At 44.5% G+C, this 25,832-nt stretch overlaps 1 protein-coding gene across 2 annotated transcripts in view; it reads left to right on the forward strand.

The window, feature by feature from the left end:
• The first annotated feature begins 2,399 nt into the window (after positions 1-2,399).
• The window catches only part of PTPN9 (protein tyrosine phosphatase non-receptor type 9), an 84,354-nt gene continuing 60,921 nt past the window's right edge, over positions 2,400-25,832 (forward strand). Inside the window, exons 1-2 of one of the 2 annotated variants that reach the window (XM_083586611.1) lie at positions 2,400-2,500; positions 3,385-4,056. In XM_083586611.1, the coding sequence (XP_083442737.1) occupies positions 4,024-4,056 (33 nt within the window). In that variant the 5' untranslated portion in view covers positions 2,400-2,500; positions 3,385-4,023. Of the gene's footprint in view, positions 2,501-3,384; positions 4,057-4,103; positions 4,254-25,832 lie in introns of those variants that run through there. The other variant, XM_083586612.1, reaches the window with a different exon arrangement.

Genomic DNA, 25,832 nt, shown 5'->3' on the forward strand with positions numbered 1-25,832 from the left:
GTTTATGATTTGGAGAACGACTTAAAGGATTAATAAATCAATTATACTTGAGGAACAAGGCATATAACTTAGTGAACAATGGTATAACATAACAAATAACACTAGCCCAAGGTACAAGACAAAAATGCCCCCTTCCCCCAATTTTATTTGTATTGGTCATTAAAACTCTGGCCAATGTAATTAGAGAAGATGGAAATATAAAAGGAATAAGCAATAAAGAAAAAGAGAAAAGAAGGTTATTTGCAGATGACACCTTGCTAACAATTGAAAATCCGCTGGAAAAATTGCAGGTAATAGAAGCACTTTTGGAAAAAACATTGAGAAAGAACAGGGTTATTAATTAATTGGTCCAAATCAGTCAACATGTGTGGAGAGAACACAGAGCTGTCCATGCAGCAAAAAGGAAACTATTGGATGTGAAGAGTACATGTGAGAGTCAATGTGTCTGTGATAAGCAAGTACTAAATGCATGCTTTTGTCTGTAGACTAAAGTGGGTGGGATCAGAATACAGTGGTACCTCTGGTTGCAAATGGGATCCATTCCAGAGGCCCATTCGCAACATGTAAAGCCCGCAACCTGAAGTGCCGTATCGCGATTTGGCGCTTACGCGCATGCGTGAGCGGCGAAACCAGAAGTAACCCTTTCCGGTACTTCTGGGTCGCCACAGGACACAACCTGAAAAAACGTAACATGAAGCAAACATAACATGAGGTATGACTGTAATTGCAGAATCTGCCTTGCAGGATCCAGCTTCCTCAGGACCTCAGCATTCAGTGTTTTTTAAAAATAAAAATGTCTAGCCTTTGAATGCAAAGATATATTAGCAAATGTATGGTCAGTTGGTCTGTTAATACTCCAGGTGGGGTCTGTGAGGCAGAATAGAGTGGGGCTATGACTTCCCTTGATCTGAACACTACACCTCTGTTGATTCAGCCTACAAGTGCATTAGCTTTTTTTGCTGCTGCATCACACTGTTAGTTTACGTTAAGCTGGTGATCTGCTAAAACCCCCTAAGATCCTTTTATTCAGCCAGACACTCCTCCTGTGCTGCTGGGATGGGTGACTTCAGCACATTATTGAGTTAATGGCTGTGGTCGGACCCCATAATTCTCTGTGATGCTGCAAGGGAGGCATGTTGCACGTTTAGTGAATTGTTCAAGCTCTGTATTTGCAACACGTGTAGTTAAAGCCAGGCAGCGTAACATCGTAGCAAGGCTTCCTTCTAGGGAACAGGCTGCAGGCCTGATGGGAAATTGTGTGCCTTCAGCTTAGGGGTTTCATAACAGAAGAGCCTTCTAGATCAAGGCAGTGGCCCCTCTAGCCCAGCATCCTGTTCTCACAGCGGCTGAGCAGAAGCCTGTGGGAAACCAGCAAGCAGGATTTGAGCACAAGAGCTTCTCGCCTCCCCCATGATTTCCAGCAACTGGCATTGCTGCCCCAACGGCAGAAGCAGAACATAGTCATTGTGGCTACGAGCCATCGACAGCCCTCTTCTCCTCCATGAATTTGTCTAATCCTCTTTTAAAGCCATCTAGGTTGTGCTGTGGCAGGGAGTTCCATGGTTCAACTGTGTGCTGCCTGCTGGGAAAGACCCCTGAGACCAGAGAGAGCTGCTGCCTGTCAGAGCGGGCAGTGCTGGGCTTGATGGACAAACAGTCTGACATGGTCTATGGCAGCTTCTATCTCTTGTACTACGGAGGTGGGGAACCTTCAGCCCTCATGGCTAATTAGGCGTGCCAGGCCTCAGAGGCGTTCTTTTCATTCATTTTATAACACATATCACCTTTTCCTCCAAGGAGTACATGGTTCTCTCCTTCCTCATTTAACCCCCTTAGCAACCATGTGAGATAGCTTAAGCTCAGAGGCGGTGACTGGCCAAAGGTCACCCGGTGAGGTTCATCTCTCCCATGTCCTAGTCCAACACTCAAACCACTATACAACACTATCCCCCCTGCTTGCTTGCCAGGCTGTTTAGGGCAAACGCCACCCTCTTTTGCCATGTTTGATGCCAGATACAGGGAGCCTTCAAGGCATAGTTAGAATGATATCAAGCAGGTAATGCAGATGGTCTTCCTCTGCAGACACAGCTCAAGCCCTGTCACGTTGTTTGGTGCTACCACCCATGTGTCAAAATGGCCCAGGATGCAGAGGGAGCTCAGGATCTGGTCCCGCTTATGCTATTGATGTGATGCTCACATTATTTATTTCAAGTGATTTTTTCCACCACTTGATTGTAAAAGAAAAGCCAAAAAACCCTCAAAGTGGTTTACAAAGAATAAAACAATAAAATTATCAGTAAAAACAGTTAAAATTACTCTTGGAAACATTCAAAAAGAAAAGAAAATCAGCAACAAACTAAAAACATTGACATTCTACATTGACAGTCTAGGTAGGGCTACTTAAACAAATATGTTTTTAGCAGGTGCTGGAAAAAATGCAGTGAAGATGCTCACCTGATAGGCAGGGAGTCCCCAAGTGTAGGTGCAGCCACACTGAAAGGTAGGTTGTTTACAAATGTGGAAGGGGTATTATGTGGCACCTGTAATGTGGGTCAGTTCCACAGACTGAAGTGGTCCAGAGGGCATCTATTGGCTAAGGCGATCTGGTAGAGCTTCGTTTACTAATAGCAACACCTTGAACCTGTCTTGGATTTGTAGCTGGGTCTAGTTACAGAGGGGCCACCGGGAGATACCTTCCCAATGCCAGAGCATTCTCATGGGCGCTGGGAAGTTTAGATCAGGACCTCATAGGAAAAGCTTATCTACAGAGGCAAAGCCAGTGTAGGATTCACACCGCGAAGAAGGTGTCTCTTACAGCACATTGACTCAAAAGCAGGTTTCTATTGGCTTCAATGGGATTTTCTCCTTTGTGCATGGAGTTGCCACCTTGATTTTTAGAAGTTGCCAGGGCAGGTTGCTGCGTGGGTATTCGTTTCTTGTCTGTCTGCTGCCGATGCCTTTTAGGGCTCTCTCTCCCCCGCCCCCTTGGGAGCCCTCCATCCCGGCTCGTCCTCGGCTTGCTGTTGCCGCTGCTGCTGTTTGTGAATGAGATTCAATTTCTGAATGGAGCAAGCAGAGGGGGAGGGAGGCTTGGCAGCGAAAGGAAGCAGCAAAGGAAGCAGGATTGGTCTGCGACGGGGGGGGCGGGTCAGCTGGGCTTACTTCCTCCCTCCCTCCCTGTGCTCTGCCTGCTGCTTTTGAGGAACAAGCACTGCAGAAAGGAGAGGGAGGGAGGAGGCCCCACGACCCCCCCTCCAGGCCACAGGACGGGTGCGGGGGGTGAAAGCTTCCTCCTCTGATACAGTATATATAAAGGAAGTTGCTTCCTACTGATTCTCTCTTCCTCTTCCTCCTCCCTCCCTCCCTCCCTCCTTTTTCTCCCAGAAAGCAGCAGGAGGAGGGATCTTTGCAGGGTGAATATCTCGGCACAATCTGGAGAGGATTTTAAGCTTTGAGGGCTGGGAAGTTTTGCCATTTTCTGCCCCTTCTTCCCTTCCCGTTAAGCCCCTTTGCCTTCCGATCCATATGTAGGCGTGTTTAATGCCCGAAGACATTCACCGCGGCTGAATCAGACTTGGCATTCTTATTTTATCAAGGGAGAGGTTTTTTGTTTTCCAGGACCTTTCTTTTTAATGGAACTTTTTTTGTCGAAGTTGTCGTTGTCGCCGTCCCTGTTACAGTGAAAAGGAGAGAGGGGCGCAAAAAACACCCACCCACCGAATACTAATAATCGGGCGCTCCCCTCCGTGCTCCCACCGCCCTTTTCGAAAAATACTTGCATATATCTATATATCTACAAAAGCGCATCATAAAAGGGAGGGAAGACAACAACGACGGCGAAGAATGCGATCCTCCAACTTTGGGAGCGACCCGAGCTGAGCGACCCCCCGAAAAACGTGGGAGGAGGAGGAAAAAGGAGACGAGCTGCTTCGGGAAATGTTTGTGGGGTGGTAGCTGTGGAAAACTTGCACGATCTCCTGCTCTCTGGCCGGCGTCGAGTCCTGGGAGCGCCCCGAGGGCAGGATGGCGGCGGAGCTGAGCCCCGAGGAGGAGCAGGTAGGAGCTCGCCGGGCCCCAGAGCTTGGGGGGACCGCGGCCAGGGAGGAGGGCGGGGCGGCCGGGATGGCGGGGTTTCTCCGGAGAGGCGACTCTCGGCTCCTTCCCAGGTCTTGGGCTGCGATGGGAGCCTCTCGGGCCTCTGGGCTGCGCTCTTTTAAGCGGCTTCGCAACAACGCGGATCGCGAGGGGAAAGAGTAAGGAGATGCAGAAATAGTATTTATTTGCCTAGAGTAATGCTGCGTACCCATCTGTTTTGGGGTCGTCTCATTCCTGGAAGCGAAGCAGCGCCCCCCCCGTCTCCCGACTGAGGGGAACCCCGGGCCAAGGTCTGCGCTCCGTCTTGCCCCTGCATCCCCTCCCCTCTTCTTCCCGGGGGTGAAATCCGTTCTTGGTGGGCGGGGGGAGCTGCGTCCCCCCAAGTCCCGCCACCCCCCACCTCAAGGGGAGGGGCGGAAGTGGGGCCCCCTGGGGAGGTTTCCATGGAGATCAGAAGCGCTGCGGGGGGGGGCTGAGATGCGGCCTAGTCGGAGAAGGAGCCTGGCGGGGCCGTGGGGCGCCCCCTCCCCTCCCGCTAGGATCCTCCGATAAAAGAGGAGTTGTTGTTAACAAGCGAGGAAATTCGCTTCTTTGGGTGGGGGCTGCAAGGACACACTCGCTCTTGGTCTCGGGGTGCCTTTTGAGGAGGGGGAAGGTTGTCTCTTGGGGGGTGGATCCAGCCGCCTCAGGGGCTTCTCCCCCATTAATTGACGCCTCATTCATTAGCTGGTTTTTCTCTTCTAATCCTTCCCCCCCCCGCCCCGTGTTTGTGTGTGTGATGTTTTCTTTTTTCGGGGGGGGGGGGGCTAGATTCCCCACCCCTTTTATAAAAGCTGTGAGGCCAGAGAGAGAAGCGCGACATGGAGCGGAAGTGCCGCGGAGGGGAAAGGCCGGCAAGCGCGCAGGATCCGCGGCCGCTTTCTGCCCGGGCGGGGCAGCCGGGGAGCCGGGCTGGGCTCGCCCTTCTTCCCGAGAGCGCGCCTGCGCCTCTGCCCGGGGCTCCGCGCGGCTCCCTCGGGGCTTCTCTCCCCGCCGCGCCGCTCGCAGGGACTTCTCGCTTCCGCCTCGCCCTTTGCCCTTCGCCGCTTTCTGCTTCTGGCCCTTTTCACTTTCTCCCCCGGGAAGGATCCGGCCCTCCTTTGTCGCGCCCGCACATCCCGCCGGCTGCGGCTGCGCTTGAGTCCTGCGAGGTGGATGTTGCTCATCCCTTCGGGAGGCGCCCCAGAAAGGGGTCCGCGACCCCCGCGAAGGCCGGCAGACACAAACCCCGCTCGGGAGAGTCTCTTCTCCGTTAAAGTTTTCACACTCCTAACTTGTAGCAGAAAAAGTGAACGTTGTCCGTCCTGGCAGAGAAAAAGATACTATACTAATAAATGTAACCCTTTTATTTAAATAAAATGGTCTGTGGGAGTTTTTTTAATCTTGCGTTTCTATAGCCTGTCTTGGATAGAACTGAAGGCGGCATACATTGTTGCTATTACTCCATCCGATTGCAGGTGGCTTTGTTTAGGTTTCTTAAAGAGTGTCTTCCATGCTTTTCAAGGGAATTTCCCAAAGCATCTTAAAAACCAGCAATGTACAACAGCAGTGTAAAATCATGTAATATTTTTAAAAAGCATAGAGCAGCAATAACTGCCCACCCCCCACAAAAAAAACAATAAAAGCAGCAGCCAGAAAACGCTTTCCAAATGGAGAATGTCTTTCAGATGTTATCCAGAAAAAGAGCAGATTTTCTCCTAGGGGCCAAGGTCTCTTCAACCCCCCCATAAAAATTTTGAGGGGGCCAGGCACCCCCAAAGTTGGTGGGCTTTGCCATTCAAGTGGTGGTGTGGGGGGCCTACCTGGGCCTCCCAAAATTTCATTCACGTTGGCACCCTGTCCCCATTGATAAGTTCTTGACTAAGGATGCGCCAGATAGGAAGGTCCCTGCTTCTGATCGTAAGGCTCAGTACTTTGCAGAGTAGAAGAGGGCAGGTCCCCACCCCGAGGAGACCGCCATCTAGTCTTGGTGGCATGGACTAGGACAGGGGTCAGCAATTTTTTTTAGCCGTGGGCCGGTCCACTGTCCCTCAGACCTTGTGGCGGGCTGGAGAAGCGGCACCGGGGGGGGGGAGCTGGAAGAAGAGGTGAGGGGGGGGCAAGTAGTCCTCCTCCCCAGCCCCAGCTGCTGTGCTTACCTTCCCAGGGGCTGCCACCACCACCGCTGCTTCTCGTGGGTAGGCAGAGGGAGCTCGTCCGCTCTGCCCCCTGGCCCACAGGAGCACCAGGGCAGCAGCGGCAGAGGGAAGATGAGCGGCGTGAAGGGGCTGGCTCCAGAGAGGGGCTGCTTAAAATGGCACTCAGCCCCCTTCCTCCTCTAGGCAGGGTGCAGAGAAACCAGGAGGAGGGAGGGAGGAGGCACTGCCACGGTGTGTGTGGGGGAATGGAATGGTGCAGGGGGAAAATGGTGCAGCCTGAATGAACAGAATCCCCACGCCGATGATCCACAGACAGTCTGTGGGCCGGATCCTGAAGGCAATTGGGCCTGATCCAGCCCGCAGCCCTTAGTTTGCAGACCCCTGGACTAGGAAGTCTGTTATTTGCTAGTGTCCGCTATCTAAGCATTGACCAGACCCTGACCAATGTGCTTCGTTTCACTTGCATTGTACATATATTACATATGTACATATATTATTACTCCATCCTGGAAAAGTGAACAGGTACATGCCCTAGATTTAAACCGCCACATATTTCTTAGCTTCTGAAAGTTGTTATTACTTATGTCAATTTCAGTATATCCTCCAAAGCCCAAACACTAACTAGTCAAATACAGTTACAGATAGGTAGCCGTGTTGGTCTGCCATAGTCAAAACAAAAAAAAAAATTCTTCCAGTAGCACCTTAAAGACCAACTAAGTTAGTTCTTGGTATGAGCTTTCGTGTGCATGCACACTTCTTCAGATACATGTATCGGAAGAAGTGTGCATGCACATGAAAGCTCATACCAAGAACTAACTTAGTTGGTCTTTAAGGTGCTACTGGAAGAAAAAATTTTTTTTGTTTAGTCAAATACAGAAATGCAGTAATATGTTTCCTGGATTTTCTTGTTAGCATCTTGGCTGCTTCTAGCAAATTAAATCATGTGTTGCTTTTTTGCCTTGTAAACTAATTCCATATTGCTCCAGAGCAGGGATTCAAGGCAAGTGACTAGCAGAGGGTGGTTGGGCCTCACGAGGCCTGGGCTTTGTTGGATGAAGTGGCTTCCTTTGGTTCCCAGGCTCAGCTTCAAGTGCTGCTTTTAACCTTTAAGGCCCTAAATGGCTTGGCATCAGCCTACCTGAAACACTGAATTCCCCAAACCTTGAGATCCTCTTTGGAGGGCCGGCTACAGATGCCCCAACCGACCAACATGAGGCAGAGAACCACCTGGGAAAGAGTGTTGTGTTATGTTGTTAATTGTGTTTTGGGGTTTTCCAAAAAAAAAATTGCACTGGAAAATTCCCAGACGTTTTTCCCAAAAAACTTTTCTATGCAAATTAGGATAAGTTCCAGTGCAATTACACTATGCAAATTAGGGTGGTTTGTATTGGAGTGGGGGGGGTTGCATCAGGACATTTTTCTGACACCCTAAAGAGAGATTTAATTTAGTGTGCATATATTTACTTGTATTATTGTTAATGAAGCTAAATTTTTTGAAGCCAAGCAACGTGTATTTGCAATTGACATCCATTCATAGTTACTAAAGAACTCATGAAACTGGGGAAAAATTCCAATGGAAAATGAATCACTCGGGAAAAATTCCACCACCTGCATCACAATAAATAACTTCCGGGTCCCTTAGTCAAATTCTCCCAACAATTTATCTTTCTCTGAATTCTTCAGACCTTTTGAGATCCTAGCTGTGCTTCCTGGACTCTGCCCCTTTCCCATGCCCTGCTGTCTTCTTCTGTTGTCCTCTTCTACTCCTGAAAACTCTGTTGCTCCTTCTCTCTGCCTCCCCCTCCCTGTGACCTTCCCTTTGTGCATTCCCAAGGGACTGGCAGTTGGCTTTGGGTGCCATAAGTTGCCATTCTTGACAAGTTGCCATTCTTGAGAGGATATGAAAGGAAAGTGGAGTGGGAGAAAGATATCAGCTTGCCCCTGCCTCCAAATGCATTCCATTTCTAGGAAAGCATTCCATTGGGATGTAGTTTTTATATTTTTAATTATTTTTTCCCAGCATTTATTTATATCCTGCTGCTTCATCTTAGTTTTCAAGGTAGCTTGCAACAAATGTTAAAGTGCATGCCTCCTAAACCCCCCCTCCTCCCCCCAAAACAGATCAATGGTAAGAACAAAACAGCAAAGGTGCAAACAAAATATATACTGCAGAAAGTGTTAAAATGTATCCGGACTCAGTAAGAAGAATGCTGAAACAATACTCAACTCCATTAAAAACTTGCGTGAACACAACATTTTGAACTGGTACCTAAAAGTCATTTAGAAGGATATGGAGTGAAGATTTGGGAGTGGGGGGAGAACTGCACAACTGAGCTACCTTTGGAAAGGAGATGCCTTTGGTTTCTATCCACTCCTCCTCAAGTTGGGGGGGGGGTCTTAATAATTGGGCAGGTTCATGTCAGAGTTGGCACCAAGCAGCTTAGAATAGGGATGGACAATCATTCACCCCCAACCCCAAGCTGAACTTTTGTGGAGGAAAGTGGTCTAGGGCTGCACGTGCAAAGTGAGTTGACCCAACACACACATTAATTCTCTCTCTCTCTCTCTCTCTCACACACACACGCCCAGCCACACACAAATGCACACATACACTCTCACACTCACATGTGCAAACTCACATGCATGCTGTCATGCACACTTTCACACATGCACAGATTCCCACATGTGTGCGCTGTCTCTCTCACACATGTGCTAGCTCTCCTTTCCCTCCTTTCCCAAATTGGTTTCTGTGTGGAGAGGTCTCCTTTCCCAATTCATGGAAAAGAAACCCAGTGATCTGGCCATGGGGGCCAAGACTTCTTCTGCTGACAGTTCTCTTCATTCTCCTGCTGAAAAATGAGGAGATTTGCTGCCCCTGTGGATCCTGCTGCCTGAGGCGGTCACCTCACCTTGCCTTATGAGTGGGCCAGCCCACCTCATAAGTAAACTGCTGTAGGCAAAACGGTGCTCTGTCTTTAGTTAAACAGAATTGCAAAGGCTTATTAATGAATGAAAGGACTCCCACTGAGGCCTGTACACTCAGAAAGTGCCCCCCCCATTGAAGCACTGGGGCTCACTTCCACAGGTCTTGGTTGTGATGCCTTTTCTCAATCAAGATTTATGATGTGCAATTGTGTCAAAGCAGCCCCCCCTTTCCTCCCTTCTCTTTGCCACACAGCTGGGGCCCTGGACTCCCCAGACCACACACCAACTGCAAGGAACCGGATGTGCCTGCATTGTTAAGAGCATTTGACTGTGACACTTGGCACCTGTTTTGGAGGCGCCCCTCCCCCCTGCAGTTTAATCAAAGAGACCAGATGAGATAATTGGGGAGGAGGAGAGAAGGGAGGGGTTTAGAGGACCCAGTGGAAGACACAAGGAAGGAAGCAGGAGGAAAGTGACACTAGGCAGGTGTGATAGTTGAGATGAGAGCCCTCAGCGGAGTGATTTCATATTTGTATTATGTGATACACATTGAATGATCAGAGTGCTGTAAATGTTACATATATCATTAATATTAATTGTTATTAATCATTATTATTACTAATACTAATGAGGCACCCGGTAAAGATGGAAGGATGCCTTGTTCTATTCCAGGGGTGTCCAACTCGCAAGAGACTCCGAGAAAAAAAAGACAGTGATCTATCCATACGGGGGGCAGGTCAAAGTTGTTGAGCTTTTATTTTTTGGGGGGGCGCCTTTTTCCTGCCATGAATCAGTGACATCATACCATTCTTCTTTTCACTGATTTCCACTTTTCTTACAGTGTGTGTTTTGGGGGCTTAAGAGGGAGGAGATGTGAATCTAGACTATATTGACCCTGACAAGAGAAACTAGCCATGACAGGCTGCAAAATGGCTCCCTCTTTCCCAAAGCATGTTTTCTCAATATGCTTCTCCGTCTGCTTGGTGGCAAGGTCAGTGTAGGGAGTGAAATCCACAGTCAATCATTGCTGTCAGGATCAAGGCCATGTTTTAGTTGTGTGCTTGTTTTGTCTTCCCTGCATTTCCCTCCCCACATAACAAATCTGGAATGGTTTTGTAGCCTCTGATCAGTGTGAGACTCCGACGCTCATGCCTGCCCTTCTGTGATATCCAGAAGCATTATTGCCGGCAACTCCTGAGTAGGAGCCTTCCCACTCCCTCTCCTCCATAAATTTGTCTACCCCTCTTTTAAAGCCATCTAGCTTTGGGAGCATCACTGCCTCCGTAGTTGGACTATGTGCTGCACAAAGAAGGACTTGCTTGAAGCTTCCAGCCTTCAGCCTCATTAGATGTTCATAAGTTCTAGCATTATGAGAGAGGGAGAAAAACTGTTATTTACTCCTTTTCTCCATGCCATGCAAAATTTTATAATCTCCTGTCCAGCGTTCAAAATTTTCCAGGCACATTTTGCACCTGGCTGTTGGCCACTTGCAACCAAGTGAAGATGCCTGGGCACTAGGATGGTGTCTGGCGTCTTCTCCATCTGAAGGTGCATCCCTGGGGATCCTTGGATCTGGACGGCTTTCACACACTAGCAGCACATCCTGTAGAATTGTATCTGTGATATTTTATCTGCCTGAATGAATTTCAGGAACCAAAAGTTTGTATTGAAAAATATGGCTTTCGAGCGATCTGGCCTCCAAATGGCAACTAGACATTCCATTTTGGTGACTAACCCTGGTTTAAGGAGCCATTTGGTGCCTTGCTTATATATCGTGAGTTTCTGCTTCTGTCATGACTCCTTTTGCTCACCTTTTCTCTAACTAAAAAGTCCCAAACACTTTTTAGAGGAATTTAAGGGCTCTTCCTAGGAAGAAACCTTCTGGTTGATGCAGCAAGAGGCGCCTTCTTCTCCACCTTCTAGATGTCTTTCATCATTTAGTAGAATGAGAGCTGAGCAAAAACGCCTAGCCTCATTGCATGATTTCAAGTGTTAAAGACACCTCCCCATGTTCAGCATTGCTTGGCATGCATAGCAAATTTATCCATGTTGTTTTTCATTCCATTTTTCTGTTGCCTTTCCCCTCTTCTTCTGTCCTTGCTTGCCCTGGTTCCCACATGCCTTTCCAGTCAGGATTCCATCTATTTGCAATGTTCAGGCCATGAGTGCTGTTCCTTATAGAACCAAAATGGCCTCCCTCACACACAGGAGGGAGGGAGCAGCAGGTCTGGGGGAAATGTGCGAAGTTTGTGGAAAGATGGGGAAAGAAGTCTAGAAGAAGGAAGCCAAGTCATTGTCTCTCCCACTCACCCACCCCCGCCATCCCCAGTGGTTCAGTGAGGACTGAACTTGCTTGGTGACCATGGAATGCTGAGGGATTTTTTTGGGTGCAGATGTAATGGAGTATTCTGCAAAAGGGCATGACACTCACCACCACTATTTTGCTACCGATCCCACTTCTCTGGATAATGTTTCATAGTTTTTGGCTAGTACAGTAAACTTATTGATGATATTTGTTAGTATTTGTATAGCACTTTTAAGTGTTCAGAGTGCTTTGTGTGCATTATTTTAATCCTTACAGCAACCTTAAAGGTAGGCTGACATCAGCACCTCTGTGTTGAAGATGGGGGCTGAGACCAAGGTTTGCCTAAGGCAAGCTTGTGCCAGAAGTGGGATTTTGAACCTGGATGATAGCGCCATTGTTCAGTCACCATGTCATGTCATGGTTTTCCCCAGTGAGTCATGGGAATTGTAGTTTGTTAAGTGTCCCATGGGCTGTCAGGAGACCCCTCACAGAGCTACAGTTCCCAGCATTCTTTGGGGGGGGGGAGCCATGACCACTGACATAGCATTAGGGTGCTTTCAGTGTATGGTGTGAACATGACCGAGATGTGATCAATACAAGGGCACCCAAGCCCAGCAGGTTGGTACTATGTGAGCATCACACCCCAGGAAGTATGTTTTTGTAGTGACAACACTAACCTAGTTGTTTTGAGGCATTGCAGAAGATGGGTCACATAGAAGCCTGAAGTCTTGGCTTACCCAGGGGTCATTCATCTTTACATACCTTTCCCTGTTTACCCAGAAATAGGCATTTTTAGGGAAGGATTGTTGTGCCAAAAGAGAACATTTAGGAGCATAAGAAACTGCTTTGTCTTGAGTCAGACCACTGGGCCATCTATCCCAGTGTTGTCTACACTGACTGGCAGCAACTCTCCAGGTTTTCAGGCAGGGTTGCTGTTGTTGTTGCTATTAAATTTGTATACTGCCTTATACCCGCAGGTCTCAGGGCAGTTGCAACATAAAATCACAATACAAAAACATAATAATAATAATAATAATAATAATAATTTATTGTACCTCACCTATATGACTGGGTTGTCGCAGCCACTGTGCAGATTCCAGCGTATGTAAAAACATAGTAAAACCTTAAAAAGCTTCCCTATGCAGGGCTGCCTTCAGATGTTTCCTAAACGTTATATAATTACTCATCTCCTTAACATCTGATGGAAGGGTGTTCCATAGGGTGAGTGCCACTACTGAGAAGGCCCCCTGCAAACGAAAACAACATAAACACCCCCCAAAAAAATCCCCAACAACTTTTAAAATTACATTGGATGTTAATCAGCCAAAGGCCTGGTTAAAGAGGAATGTTTTTGCCTGGCGAATAAAGGTGTATAATGAAGGCGCCAGGTGAACTTCCCTGGGGAGAGCATTCCATAGATGGGGAGCCACTACTGAGAAATCCCCATTCTTGTGTTGCCACCCTCCAAACCTCTTGAGGAGGCACACAAAGAAGGGCCTCAGAAGATGATCACAGGGTCCGGGAAGGTTCATATGGAAAGAGGTGGTTCACAAAGTATTGTGGTCCTGAGCCGTTTGAGGCTTTATAGGTCAAAACAAGCACTTTGAATTGGGCCTGGACACTAATCAGTAGCCAGTGCAGTCAGACCAGGATCGGTGTAATATGCTCAAACCGTCTTGCTCCGGTGAGCAACCTGGCCGCTGAATTCTGCACTAGCTGAAGTTTCTTAACTATCTTCAGAGGCAGCCCTACGTACAACACACTGCAGTAATCTAACCTTCAGATTACCAGAGTGTAGAGAACAGTAGTTATGCTCTCCCTGTCCAGATGGGGATGTAGATGGGCCACCAGCCAAAGCTGATGGAAGGCACTCTGGGCCACTGAGGCCACCTAAGCCTTGAGCGACAGCAAAGGATCCAGGAGGACCCCCAGGCTATGAATCTGCTCCTTCAGAGGAAACGTAACCCCATCAAGAGCAGGCGACCTCCCACCCATCTGGTCTAGGGAACCCCCCACCAACAGAGCCTCAGTCTTATCTGGATTGGGCTTCTGTTTCTTGGCTCTCATCCAGTCCACTACCAAGACTGGTCCAGCACTTCCACTGCCTCACCTGCAGATGTCAAGGAGAAATAGAGCTGAGTGTCATCAGCGTACTGCTGACAATGTACTCCGATCCTGCGGATAACCCCACCCAGCGGTTTCATGGAGATGTGTTAAACAATGTGGGGGATAGGATTGAGCCCTGAGGAACCCCACACTGAAGGCTCCATGGGGCTGAAAAACATTCCCCAAGTAACACCCTCTAGGAACAACCATCCAAGTAGGACTGGAACCACCACAAAGTGATGCCACCCATCCTTAGTTAGGAGTGTCGCTCCAGAAGGATGCCATGGTTGCTGTTATCAAAAGCCGCTGAGAGGTCAAGAACAATGAACAGGGACATGTTTCCCTTGTCTCTCTCTTGACAGAGGTCACCATACAGGGCAACCAAAGCAATTTCTGTGCCAAAACCGGGCCTAAACCCCAATTGAAATGAATTCAGAAAATCAGTTTCTTCCAGCTTCCGGAGGCGGCGCCAACGGCAATGGCGGTCTCCTTCTAACCGGGAGGGAGAAGCTCTGCGGAAAGTGGGTCTGTCCGCTACGGCGAAGCGGAGACCCTTCTAAAAATCACAGGCAGGAGAAGCCTGTGAGCGTGGGACTCGGCGGGCACCCTTAGCGCCCCCCGAATTGGCAAAGGAACCCCGTAAGGGGTTCCGGAGCGTAACGGGAGGCGTGGTGCTGAGAGTCAATTGCTACTTCCGTGGGGCGAAGCTGCACAGCTGTTGCCGGAGAGCGCTGACCTTTTTCCTGTGACAATTCGGCTGCTAAACAACTACCCGTGAGTAGGTGAAGCTTAAGAAATTGGGACTAAAGGAAGAAAAAAGGGATCAATTTGGCACTGAAGCGGGAAGGTGTAAACAGGAAGTCCGCCTTCCGTTTTTGTACACAGATCAAAGCAAAGACGCTTCTAAGCTAAGACCTGGAGAGCGGTGCTTTTAAACGGACATTAAAGCGAAAGAACTCTCCCCCCAGGATAGGGGAGAGGGGGGGTGGAGAGGGAAAAGTGACTTTGTTTCTTCTGGGGAAAATAGAGACAATTGCTTAACTCCTGGGACGGACTGCCAGGCACATTAGAACTGTTGCATTGAGAGTTGCACTTTCTATTGACATTGTAACTTTTTAATGGTTAACTCTGCAAAGGAGATACTTGTTGAAGGTCTTCTCTGGACTTGAAACTCTTGCTTGCTTTTTCTTTTTTTTTCTTGAGGGGGTTTAAGAAAGTTGGAAAAGATTTTTTATTATTGTAAATTGAATGACTGCTACAGTATCCCCCTAGAGGAACATTGAAGTTGTACATCCAGCTGGGGGATTTTTCCACTCTGGACTTTGGGGATTTTCCACGGCAAGATCTGACCGTGGGAACGACCTTGACTCATAGACAGAGGTGGGATGACGGATAGGACAACACGTTCGGGAAAGGCCAGAGTGCAGCAGCCCAGCACAGTTTCCCAGCAACGCAGACCATCTGTTCCTGGCCCTCCTGTGACACAGGGGGAAGATTCTGTACAAGTTGAGTCAAAAGGAATGGCATCAGAAGGGGATTTTACCTCTGTGTTAAATAAAATCTTTGAAAAATTGGAAGGCCTAAGCAAACAAGTTACGGAACAATGAACTAAAATAGATAATTTGGGACAGAAGGTGAATTCCAATACAGAATCTATTGAAAAACTGTTGGAAGAATCTGCGTCTAATAGAAAAATAGCTGAGGAAGCAAGAGAAAAAGCAGTGGCTGTAGAGGAAGAAATAAAACCTATGCGTAAACAGATTGGGGATCATCAGTCACTTCTGTCTATGATTGAACTGAGGGAGAAACAGATTAATCTGAGGATCAGGGCAGTACCAGAACTTGAAAAGGATAATTTAAGTGACTATCTTACGCAGGAATTTGGAAAATTTTGGAATTTGGAGTTGGAGAAAGACTTTAAGATAGTAAGTGTGTTTAGACTTGGAAGAGGAGGAAGGAAAAACAGGGTGAGAGACTGTCTGGTTACCCTTCGAACGAAAGAAGAGAGAGATAAAATACTGAGTGCGCACTTCCAGAAGACTTTGGAGATAAACGACTCGAGAGTGGAGATTTTTAAGGATATACCGAAACATCTATTGGATCTTAGATCTAACTACGGAGATCTGGTGACCCTACTGAGAAGAAACAGAATTGTTTTCAGGTGGGAATTCCCCCAGGGACTATCTTTTAACTTTAAAGGGAAAAAGTTCAAAATAAGATCGTTGGAAGATAAGAAAATTTTTTTGAGAGACCACGAAGAAGACCTGCAAAAAGAAGTAATAGAAGAGTTAAGAGCTTTAAGACCAGGAGTACTAGACATAGCACCACCACCTTTGGGACTGGAAAAACAAAAAAAAGTGATACCACCATCAGAACAAGAAGAACTTTTGGGAGCAGTTGGAGGAAAATAGAATAACTACATCATGTCTCTGCAATTATTAAGTTGGAATATTCATGGATTTAACTCCCTGGAGAAGAGGAAGAAAATCTTTCATTTACTGAAAAAGGAACAATTGGACTTAATTTGTTTACAGGAAACTCATGTGATAAGGCTTCACAGGAAAGTACTGATTAATAAAAGATTGGGTCAAGAGTTTATTTCATCGGACAAGGTTAAAAAGAGAGGAGTTGTTATTTATGCCAAAGAGAGCCTATCACTGAAATTTGTTTTTAAAGATGAACAAGGAAGATGGGTGGCAATTGAGATTCAATCACAAGGAGAAAAATTTTTGATTGTAAGAGTTTATGCACCAAATGAGGGGAAATCTGAATTTTTTAGGAAATTGCATGAGACATTGCTTGACTACATGGACTATAATATTATCCTGATGTGGAGTGGTATCTACAAATATGGATAAGTCGCAGAGACAAGTTGTAACTAAAGATGGCAGACTACCAAAAACCTTTTTTGAACTGACTGACAATATGGACTTGACTGACATTTGGAGATCCAAGAACCCCCTTGGAAGAGAGGGAACATTCTTCTCTGAAGCCAACATGAAATGGACAAGAACTGACCAAATATGGATAACTAGAGGACTGGCACCTAAGATTCAAAAAGTGGAAATTTGCCCAAAAACCTGCTCTGACCACAATGCGGTGAAGATGGAGATGAAATTAACACCAATCGGTTCCTTCAGATGGAGGATGAATGACACCTTATTTAGAAATCAAGAGGTCACTAAGAAGGCCCAAAAAATCCTGAGAGACTATTTTGAGATAAACTTGAATACTACGGTTGAAAAAAGAGTAATCTGGGACGCAAGCAAAGCGGTTATGAGAGGGTTTCTGATTCAACAGAATGCATTAAAGAAGAGAATACAAAATGAGAAAAAAGATAAAATCTTGGAAAAAATAAAAGGAGAGAAGAAATTAAGAGCGAAACCAAAGTCGCAAGAGATTCTGAGAGAAATAAAATTATATCAAGCACAATACATGAAAATGATAAATCAGGGAGTTGAATGGAAAATTAAGCAGATGAGACAAAAGACATTTGAATCAGCTAATAAATGTGGGAAACTGCTAGCCTGGCAGATGAAAAAAAGACAAAAATTAAATACCATTACAAATCTGGATGTGGAAGGAAAGAACATACAGAATCCATTGGAGATTAGAAAGTGCTTCCAGAGATATTTTAAACAACTATATACACAAGGGCCACAGAAAGAGACAGATATAGACCAATTTTTAAGAACAAATGGATTACAAAAAATCTCTCAAGAAAATAAGATAATGTTGAATCACAAAATTACAGAACAGGAGGTTGAAGGTGCCATTCAGAACATGCAGTTGGGCAAATCTCCAGGGCCGGACGGTCTTACCTCCAAATACTATAGATCTCTGAAAGACTGGTTAATTCAGCCACTAAAGGAGGTTTGTAATAAAATTCTGGAGGGGAAAAAGGCGTCAGAGTCGTGGAAGGAAGCTTACATTACACTCATACCGAAAACTGAGTCTGAAAAGACACAATTTAAGAACTACCGCCCCATATCCCTGCTTAATGTGGATTACAAAATTTTTGCTGATATTTTGGCTAACAGATTAAAAAAGGTACTAGCTGAAGAGATACATAAAGATCAAGCCGGCTTTCTCCCAGGTAGACATTTGTCTGACAATACGAGGAGCATAATTAATATTTTGGAGAAGCTGCAAGTGAACATCAACACCAAAGCAGTTTTAATTTTTATAGATGCAGAAAAAGCTTTTGACAATATTTCTTGGAATTTTATGAAGAAAAATCTTCAGGGAATGGGCATGGGCCAAGGGTTTGAAAATGGTATAAGTGCGATTTATTCAGAGCAAAAAGCTAAGCTAATAGTCAATAATGTGATGACAGAGGAATTTAAGATAGAGAAAGGGACACGACAAGGCTGCCCAATTTCCCCATTGCTTTTTATTTCGGTCCTGGAGGTTTTGTTAAATATGATTAGAAGGGACCATCTGATTAAAGGTATTCAGGTCGGAGCCAAACAATACAAACTGAAGGCTTTTGCAGATGACTTAGTTTTGACGTTACAGGAGCCAGAATCTAGTACGAAAAGAGTATTAGAACTGATTCAAGAATTTGGTCATGTGGCAGGATTTAAAGTGAACAAGTCAAAAACTAAAGTTCTTGAGAAAAACTTAACACCGATTGAGAAAGAGAGGTTTCAGAAGGAGACTGGTTTGACATTAGCTAAGAAAGTAAAATACTTGGGGGTTAATATGACTGCTAAGAACTTAAACTTATTTAAAGATAACTATGAGAAATGCTGGACAGAAGTGAAAAAAGACTTAGAAATATGGTCAAATTTGAAGCTTTCCTTGTTGGGTCGAATTGCAGCTATAAAGATGAATGTATTGCCAAAAATGTTATTTCTGTTTCAGTCATTGCAAATTTTGGACAAGATGGACTGTTTCAAGAAGTGGCAGAAAGATATTTCTAGATTTGTCTGGCAGGGCAAGAAGCCCAGAATAAAATTTAAAATACTAACTGACGCAAAGGAAAGAGGTGGATTTGCCCTGCCGGACCTTAAACTTTACTATGAATCAGCAGCATTCTGCTGGTTGAAAGATTGGCTGCTTCTTGAGAACACAGACATTTTGGACTTAGAAGGTTTTAATAATGTTTTTGGGTGGCATGCATATTTGTGGTACGACAAGGTTAAAGCACATAAAGCATTTAAAAACCATATTGTCAGGAAAGCATTGTTCAATGTCTGGATAAGATATAAAGACTTATTGGAAAATAAAACCCCAAGGTGATTGTCACCAATGGAAGCGAAGGCTCAGAAAAAGCTCAATATGGAGGCCAAATGGCCGAAATATTGGGAAATTTTGGAACAAGAAGGAGATAAACTGAAATTGCAGAGTTTTGAGAAATTAAAAGATAAAGTGCGAGACTGGCTTCATTATTATCAAATAAGAGAGGCCTATAATTTGGACAAAAAAATTGGCTTCCAGGGGGAAAAATCAAAATTGGAAACAGAATTGTTAGATCCCAAAACTAAGATACTTTCAAGAATGTATAACTTGCTGTTGAAATGGAATACGCAGGATGAAACGGTTAAATCTGCTATGATTAAATGGGCACAAGATATTGGTCATAACATTATGTTTGCGGACTGGGAACAGTTGTGGACCACCGGTATGAAATTTACAGCATGTAATGCCTTAAGAGAGAATATTATGAAAATGATATACAGGTGGTACATGACACCAGTCAAGCTTGCAAAAATATATCATTTGTCCGATAACAAATGCTGGAAATGTAAAGAAAATGAAGGTACATTCTTTCACCTTTGGTGGACGTGCCCAAAGATTAAGGCTTTCTGGGAGATGATCTATAATGAAATGAAAAAGGTATTTAAATATACCTTCCTGAAGAAACCAGAGGCCTTTCTCCTGGGCATAGTCGGCCAATTGGTGCCAAAGAGGGATAGAAATTTCTTTATGTATGCAACAACAGCAGCAAGAATACTCATTGCAAAGTATTGGAAGACACAAGATTTACCCACCCTGGAAGAGTGGCAGATGAAGGTGATGGACTATATGGAATTAGCGGAAATGACTGGCAGAATCCGAGACCTGGGAGAAGAGTTGGTGGAAGAAGACTGGAAGAAATTTAAAGACTATCTGCAGAAACACTGTAAAATTAATGAATGTTAAAAATGATGTTGGATTGAAAATAAGTGGCATTAGCAACAAAGTTAACAAGAGCATGCAAAATTGAACTGAAAATGGAGGAAAATATAGAGTTATAATATGTTAAGATATAGAGTTAAGATAAATGAAAGAGGGTAAGGATTTGCTGATTTGATTATTTAAATGGGAATACAAAAATGGGAGGTGTGAGGAGGCCAAGGAAATAAGATAATGAGTTAGGGTTACAAAAATGGATTTGTTTTTATTCTTCTTTTTCTTATTTTATGTATTTTTCTATGTTTCTTTTATTGTATTTCTTTCTTTTTATATGATCTTTTAAATTTATGTTTTTGTAAAACTCCAATAAATATCTTTAAAAAAAAAGAAAAAAAGAAAATCAGTTTCTTCCAAAAGTGTGTGGATCTGGTCTGCAACCACTCGCTCCAGAACCTTGCCCAGGAAAGGGAGATTAGCAACTGGCCAGTAGTTAGTTTTTCTGAATCCAGGCAAGGTTTCTTAAGGAGTGGTTTTACCACTGCCTCCTTCAAACAGGTGGGGACCACCCCGTCTTGTAAAGAGGCACTGATCACCTCCCTGACCCAGCCAGCTGTTCCCTCCCTGCTGGTTTTTATCAGCCAAGAGGGGCAAGGGTCTAGAGTGCAAGTGGTCGCTCTGACTGATCCGAGCACCTTGGCCACATCCTTGAGCCTTACCAACTGAAACTCATCCAGCACAACAGGACTAGACTGTGCTCTGGACACCCCATGAGATTCATCTGCTATAACAGCAGAGTCAAGGTCTTGGTGGATGCAAGTGATCTTATCCTCAAAATGCCTTGCAAACGAGTCACAGCGAGCTACTCTTGGTTCTCCCACCTCCTTTGGGCCAGCCTGTAAAAGGCCCGGAAAAGCTCTGCCAGATGACATAATGAGGATGCAATGGAGGCAGCAAAGTAGAATCATAGAGACATAGAATTGTGGAGTTAGAAGGGACCGCAAAGGTCAGGGTGGATTTGATTTAAATCAAATCGATTTAAAGTATGATTAAATAACGATTTAAATCACTAGTCACTAAGACTTGATTTAATTTTTTTTTTTACAGAAAGACACATAATTGCTTTTATAATCTTAATATTTACAAACAGATGAAGGTTTAATTTTTGGAATAATAAATTTTCAGAGTAGTTTTTACAGTTATATCAAAAATTACTGATTTGGTTACACTATTAGAAATACATTGACAGATAATTATGAAATTATTGTGAGGTTTAATAAGTTAACTGTTTCTATTTGGACAACTTTTCTGCTGTACTTTATTGGAAGGAGAAAAACAATCATTTCCTTAATAACAATTTAAACAATTTATTTAAATAAAACAATAACATTATAGCATATGTATCAATGTTTGTTAACTGATTAAATGATTTTTTAAAAAAACACACACCTTAGACTGAATTTTAGCACACATGAAAAACTTAAAGCAAATCCTTATTTCCTGATGAGGACTATAATGTAACTTAAATAGAAAACTATCCTTAGAAAGATTTTCCCTCCAAACGCATTTTATTTTAAAAATCCAATTTAAATTAAAAAACGTGATTTTTTATTATATATATATATTTAAAAATCATTGATTTTTATCCACCCTGCCAAGGGTCATCTAGTCCAACCCCCTGCAATGCAGGAAACTCAGCTAAAGCATCCCTGACAGATGGCCACCTAACCTCTGCTTAGTCCACCACCTCCCAAGGGAGAGTGTTCCACTGCTTAACAGCTCTTACTGTCAGAAAGTTGTTTAGTCTGATGTTAAGTCTGATGTTTAGTCTGATGTTTAGTCAGAATCTCCTTTCTTGTAACTTGAAGACATTGGTTTGAGTCCTACCCTCCAGAGCAGGAGAAAACAAGCTTGTTCCTCTTTCGTGTGGTAGCCCTTCAGATATTGGAAGATGGCTATCATATCTCCTCTCAGTCTCCTCCTCTAAACATCTCCAGCTCTCTCAACCATTCTTCATAAGGCTTGGTTTCCAGACCCCTGATCATCTTGGCTGCCCTCTGCACATGTTCCAATTTGTCAACATCCTTCTTAAATTGTGGTGCCCAGAACTGGACACAGGACTCCCAGTATTGTCAGACCAATACAGAATAGAACAGTACTGTTACTTCCTTTAATCCAGACATTAGACTTCTGTTTTGACTGGCTGAAGATCTTTTGTTGGAAGTTCCCTGTGTTTTCATGCCAGCACATAACAAGAGCCACTTTGACCACCTTCTTGCTTTCCACAGTGGCCGGTCAATTGCCTGCAGGAAGCTCATATTTTTTTTTTTGATGCAACAACTTTTTGGTACTGGCTCTCCCAACAGTGGTTCTGTGCTTAACTGGGACTGGGAGGGGATCCAGATTCAGATACATGCTCAGCCCTGAAGTTTACTGGGGTGACCTTGGGCTGCTCACCATCTCTCAATCTAAGCTGCACTGCAGGGCTGTTGTGGAAGAACGACCATGTATATTGTCAAGTTCATTGGAGGAAAGGCAGGAAATAAATGAAATAAATCATTTTGCACACAAGTCAAACAGTCAAGCCCTCTTCTCTTTTTTATTATTTTTTTTATATAATTTTTTTATTGATTTTCCAACACATATTAAAAAAACAATACAAGACAATACATAGACACACAAACATATAAACACGTATAATTTCTTAACCTCTTTTTCTTAAACCTTGTTTCAACGACTTCCCCATACCTCCCTTTTCTGCATCCCTGTTTTAAATTTTCCCAGCAACCCCTAATTTCAATACTTATAATACAATTTCTAATCTTTTTCATCTTATCCAATTACTTGTCACTTTACTTACTTATAATTCACTTTCTTTAATCCTTTTTCTCTTACCCAATTATTTAATCCTTTTTCTCTTACCCAATTATTTGTCACTGCAATTCTGTTTTGCCTTACCCATGACATTTTAGCACTCATTAATTTTACAACAGTTCTTAAGATACACTTTAAATTTCTTCCAATCTTCTTCCACCGTCTCTTTCCCTTGGTCACGGATTCTGCCAGTCATCTCAGCCAGTCCCATATAATCAATCACCTTTGTCTGCCATTCTTCCAGCGTGGGTAGCTCTTGTGTCTTCCAATACTTTGCTAAAAGAACTCTTGCTGCTGTTGTCGCATACATAAAAAACATCCTATCTTTCCTTGACACCAATTGGCCTACCATGCCCAGGAGAAAGGCCTCTGGTTTCTTCACGAAAGTGCATTTAAGCACCTTTTTCATTTCATTGTAAATCATTTCCCAGAAAACCTTGATCCTTGGGCACGTCCACCAAAGGTGGTAGAAAGTACCTTCCGTTTCCTTACATTTCCAACATTTATTATTGGGCATATGGTAGATTTTTGCAAGCTTGACTGGGGTCATGTACCACCTGTAGATCATTTTCATAATGTTCTCTCTTAAGGCATTACATGCCGTAAACTTTATACCGGTGGTCCATAACTGTTCCCAGTCAGCAAACATAATGTTATGACCAATGTCTTGTGCCCATTTAATCATAGCTGATTTGACCGTCTCATCCTGTGTATTCCATTTCAACAGCAAGTTATACATTCTTGACAGATTCTTAGTATTGGGTTCCAAAAGCTCTGTTTCTAATTTTGACCTCTCCACCTGGAAGCCAATTTTCCTGTCAGTCAAGCCCTCTTCTCAGCGACCCCCATAAAAAGGGCCCCCAGTGCAGCGGCATATAGGTGTTGGTAAGATGGCTACTGCCTTCAGGCTTAAAGTATACAAGACAGAACACAAAAGGAAATGGGGTTGGGGAGGGAGGAGGGCAGGGGGAGAAAAGAAAACTAGAGCACTGGCTACAGAGAGAGCATTTGAATGACCAGCTGGAATGGAAAGGTTCCATTTAGCCTTCATGTTCACCTGCCAAGACCTTAATGAAAGGTTTCTGTGTTTGCAGGATGCACAGATAACAGGAAAGCTCTGGGAGCTGTGGGTTTTCTTCTTTAAGCCTTAAGCTTTTTAAGCTGCTGGTTGCTTTTAAACAAAGTATTTTCAAGGAACGCCTGGTGCGAATTGTGTGGGATAATCCGCAGCATATAACCAACATACTTAAGTCTAATCAATGCATGAAGGGGTTAATACCATAGAGTAAGCTGTCCTGCCAAGCTCAGCTAAGTCCACTTTCCCTCGCCTTGGGACAGGTGCACCATCTGGGGGGATTGAGGCCCCCCTCGATTTTCAGGGCCCTCAAAATTTCCCAGTGGCCATGTGCACATGCCACAAGGTGTGGTCACATCACGTGCGCTAGCCACAAGGCATTCTCACAACACGTCAGCATGCCCTGCGGCATGCACACACAGCATACTGACACTGCGTGGCCCCGGCCCCGTCAGTCGTGGGGGGCAAGGCAGTGAGCTTGCCTCTGGAGGAACTAGGTAATTAAACCTTTGCTCCCCTTTCAGTCTACCTTCATTCATTCAACTTGTTTTTATTATTGCTTGTTAGCCGCCCTGAGCCCGCCCTTGGCTGGGGAGAGCGGGGTATAAATAAAAATTATTATTATTATTATTACCTGAGAAGCTCATTGTGTGAAGAGGCTCAGCTGCTTGCTTCAGCTCAGACCACATGGCTCTCAGAAGCCACTCTTGAGTTCCTATACCAATACTTTAGGAACTTTCACTGCTCTGTAACTAAGTAAGTTTTACTGCCTGCGCAACTTTTTCCACACATAACTTACCATGTGTGGTCTTTTTATGTGCTGAGGGAAGAGGAAAACTTTGGAAGGAACTCACAAGGGCATATTTTAAAAGGTCCAACAGCCGAATCAACCCTGGCGATCAATGGGGTGACAGATGTCGCAGCCAGATCGCCCTCACATCCTCTGCCATCCCTGCCGAGTCCTCTGCCATCCCTGCCGAGCGAAGCCGCATGCCATCCGGCGGAGAGCGCTGACTTCTTCCATTGAGAATTTGGACTTTTAACAACAACCCGTGAGTAAATTGGAAATCGGGTTTAAAAGAAGAAAAATTTTTTGGATTTGAGACGAGCGGGGGGGGATCTAAAAAGGAAGTCAGTCCCCCTCCCTATTGTAGACATTTTAAAACAAGGATTGGGAAGCCAAGGCCCAAAAAGAACGGTATCTTTGCTAAAATCAAGAATTCCATGATGGGAAAGTACAAGAATTGTGCTGGAGGAAGAATTGAAGGAGAAGGAAAATGCACCCCCCTCCCTGGGAACCGGGGCGATTGAGGAGTGAGCCTGGTGAAAAGAGCCGGTGATTTTGACAGCTGTCAAAGTAGCTGTCAAAGTCGGAATTTTAAAGAGGATTTTATTACAAGGACCTTGCTGGTCAAATTTGTTACAACTTGATATAATTTGTTAAGACTTGAATACAAAATGGCGAAAATACGGAGAACAATCGGATTTTTGGAAACAAAGTTACAACAACCCCCCTAGAGGAGCTTCGGGACATTACAAAGATGGGCGTAAGCCGGGAAAAATACAACACTTCGGAATTTCACAGAACTGGTTATCTCCTGGGAAAGCTGCAAAACTGAAACTGAATCTCGTCTACAGGGTGTTTAGACTAAAAGGAGACAACAGAATACTTTACTGAAGAAGGAAGGGATTGAACGCAAGTTTTTGTTCCTGAATAACAACAACCCATGTAGAGTTACTAAACTTCTGAATAAGAAAGTTTTAGCAGCGGAACAAGAGGAAGCTGGACTATAACCTTGAAAGAACAATGGGGGGAATTTTATAATTTGACATTTTTAAAGATTTAGGAATTAATTTTTAAAAAAGTAATCCTAAAAATGGGAAATAATTCTGCAAGGAGTTGGGGGAAAAATGGGATTGATGGACTTAAGATTTCCAGGCTGGAAACATAGATTGGAGGATAAGGGAAATTAAACCGGGGAAGGGGAGGGAGAATTAGAATCCAAAGGCTTGCAACTATTTTCTGAATTGGTTTTCTTTTTTCTAATATATTTCTTATTTTTTTATACTTTTATTCTGTGTGCTTTTACTTTAATGGGAAAAAAGGGGGACATTGTGGAAAGAAAAGGGGGTGGGCTATGGGGAGAGATCTTTTGCT

The sequence above is a fragment of the Podarcis filfolensis genome (genome assembly GCF_964270895.1).
Source record: "Podarcis filfolensis genome assembly, chromosome: 14".
Lineage (NCBI taxonomy): Eukaryota > Metazoa > Chordata > Lepidosauria > Squamata > Lacertidae > Podarcis > Podarcis filfolensis.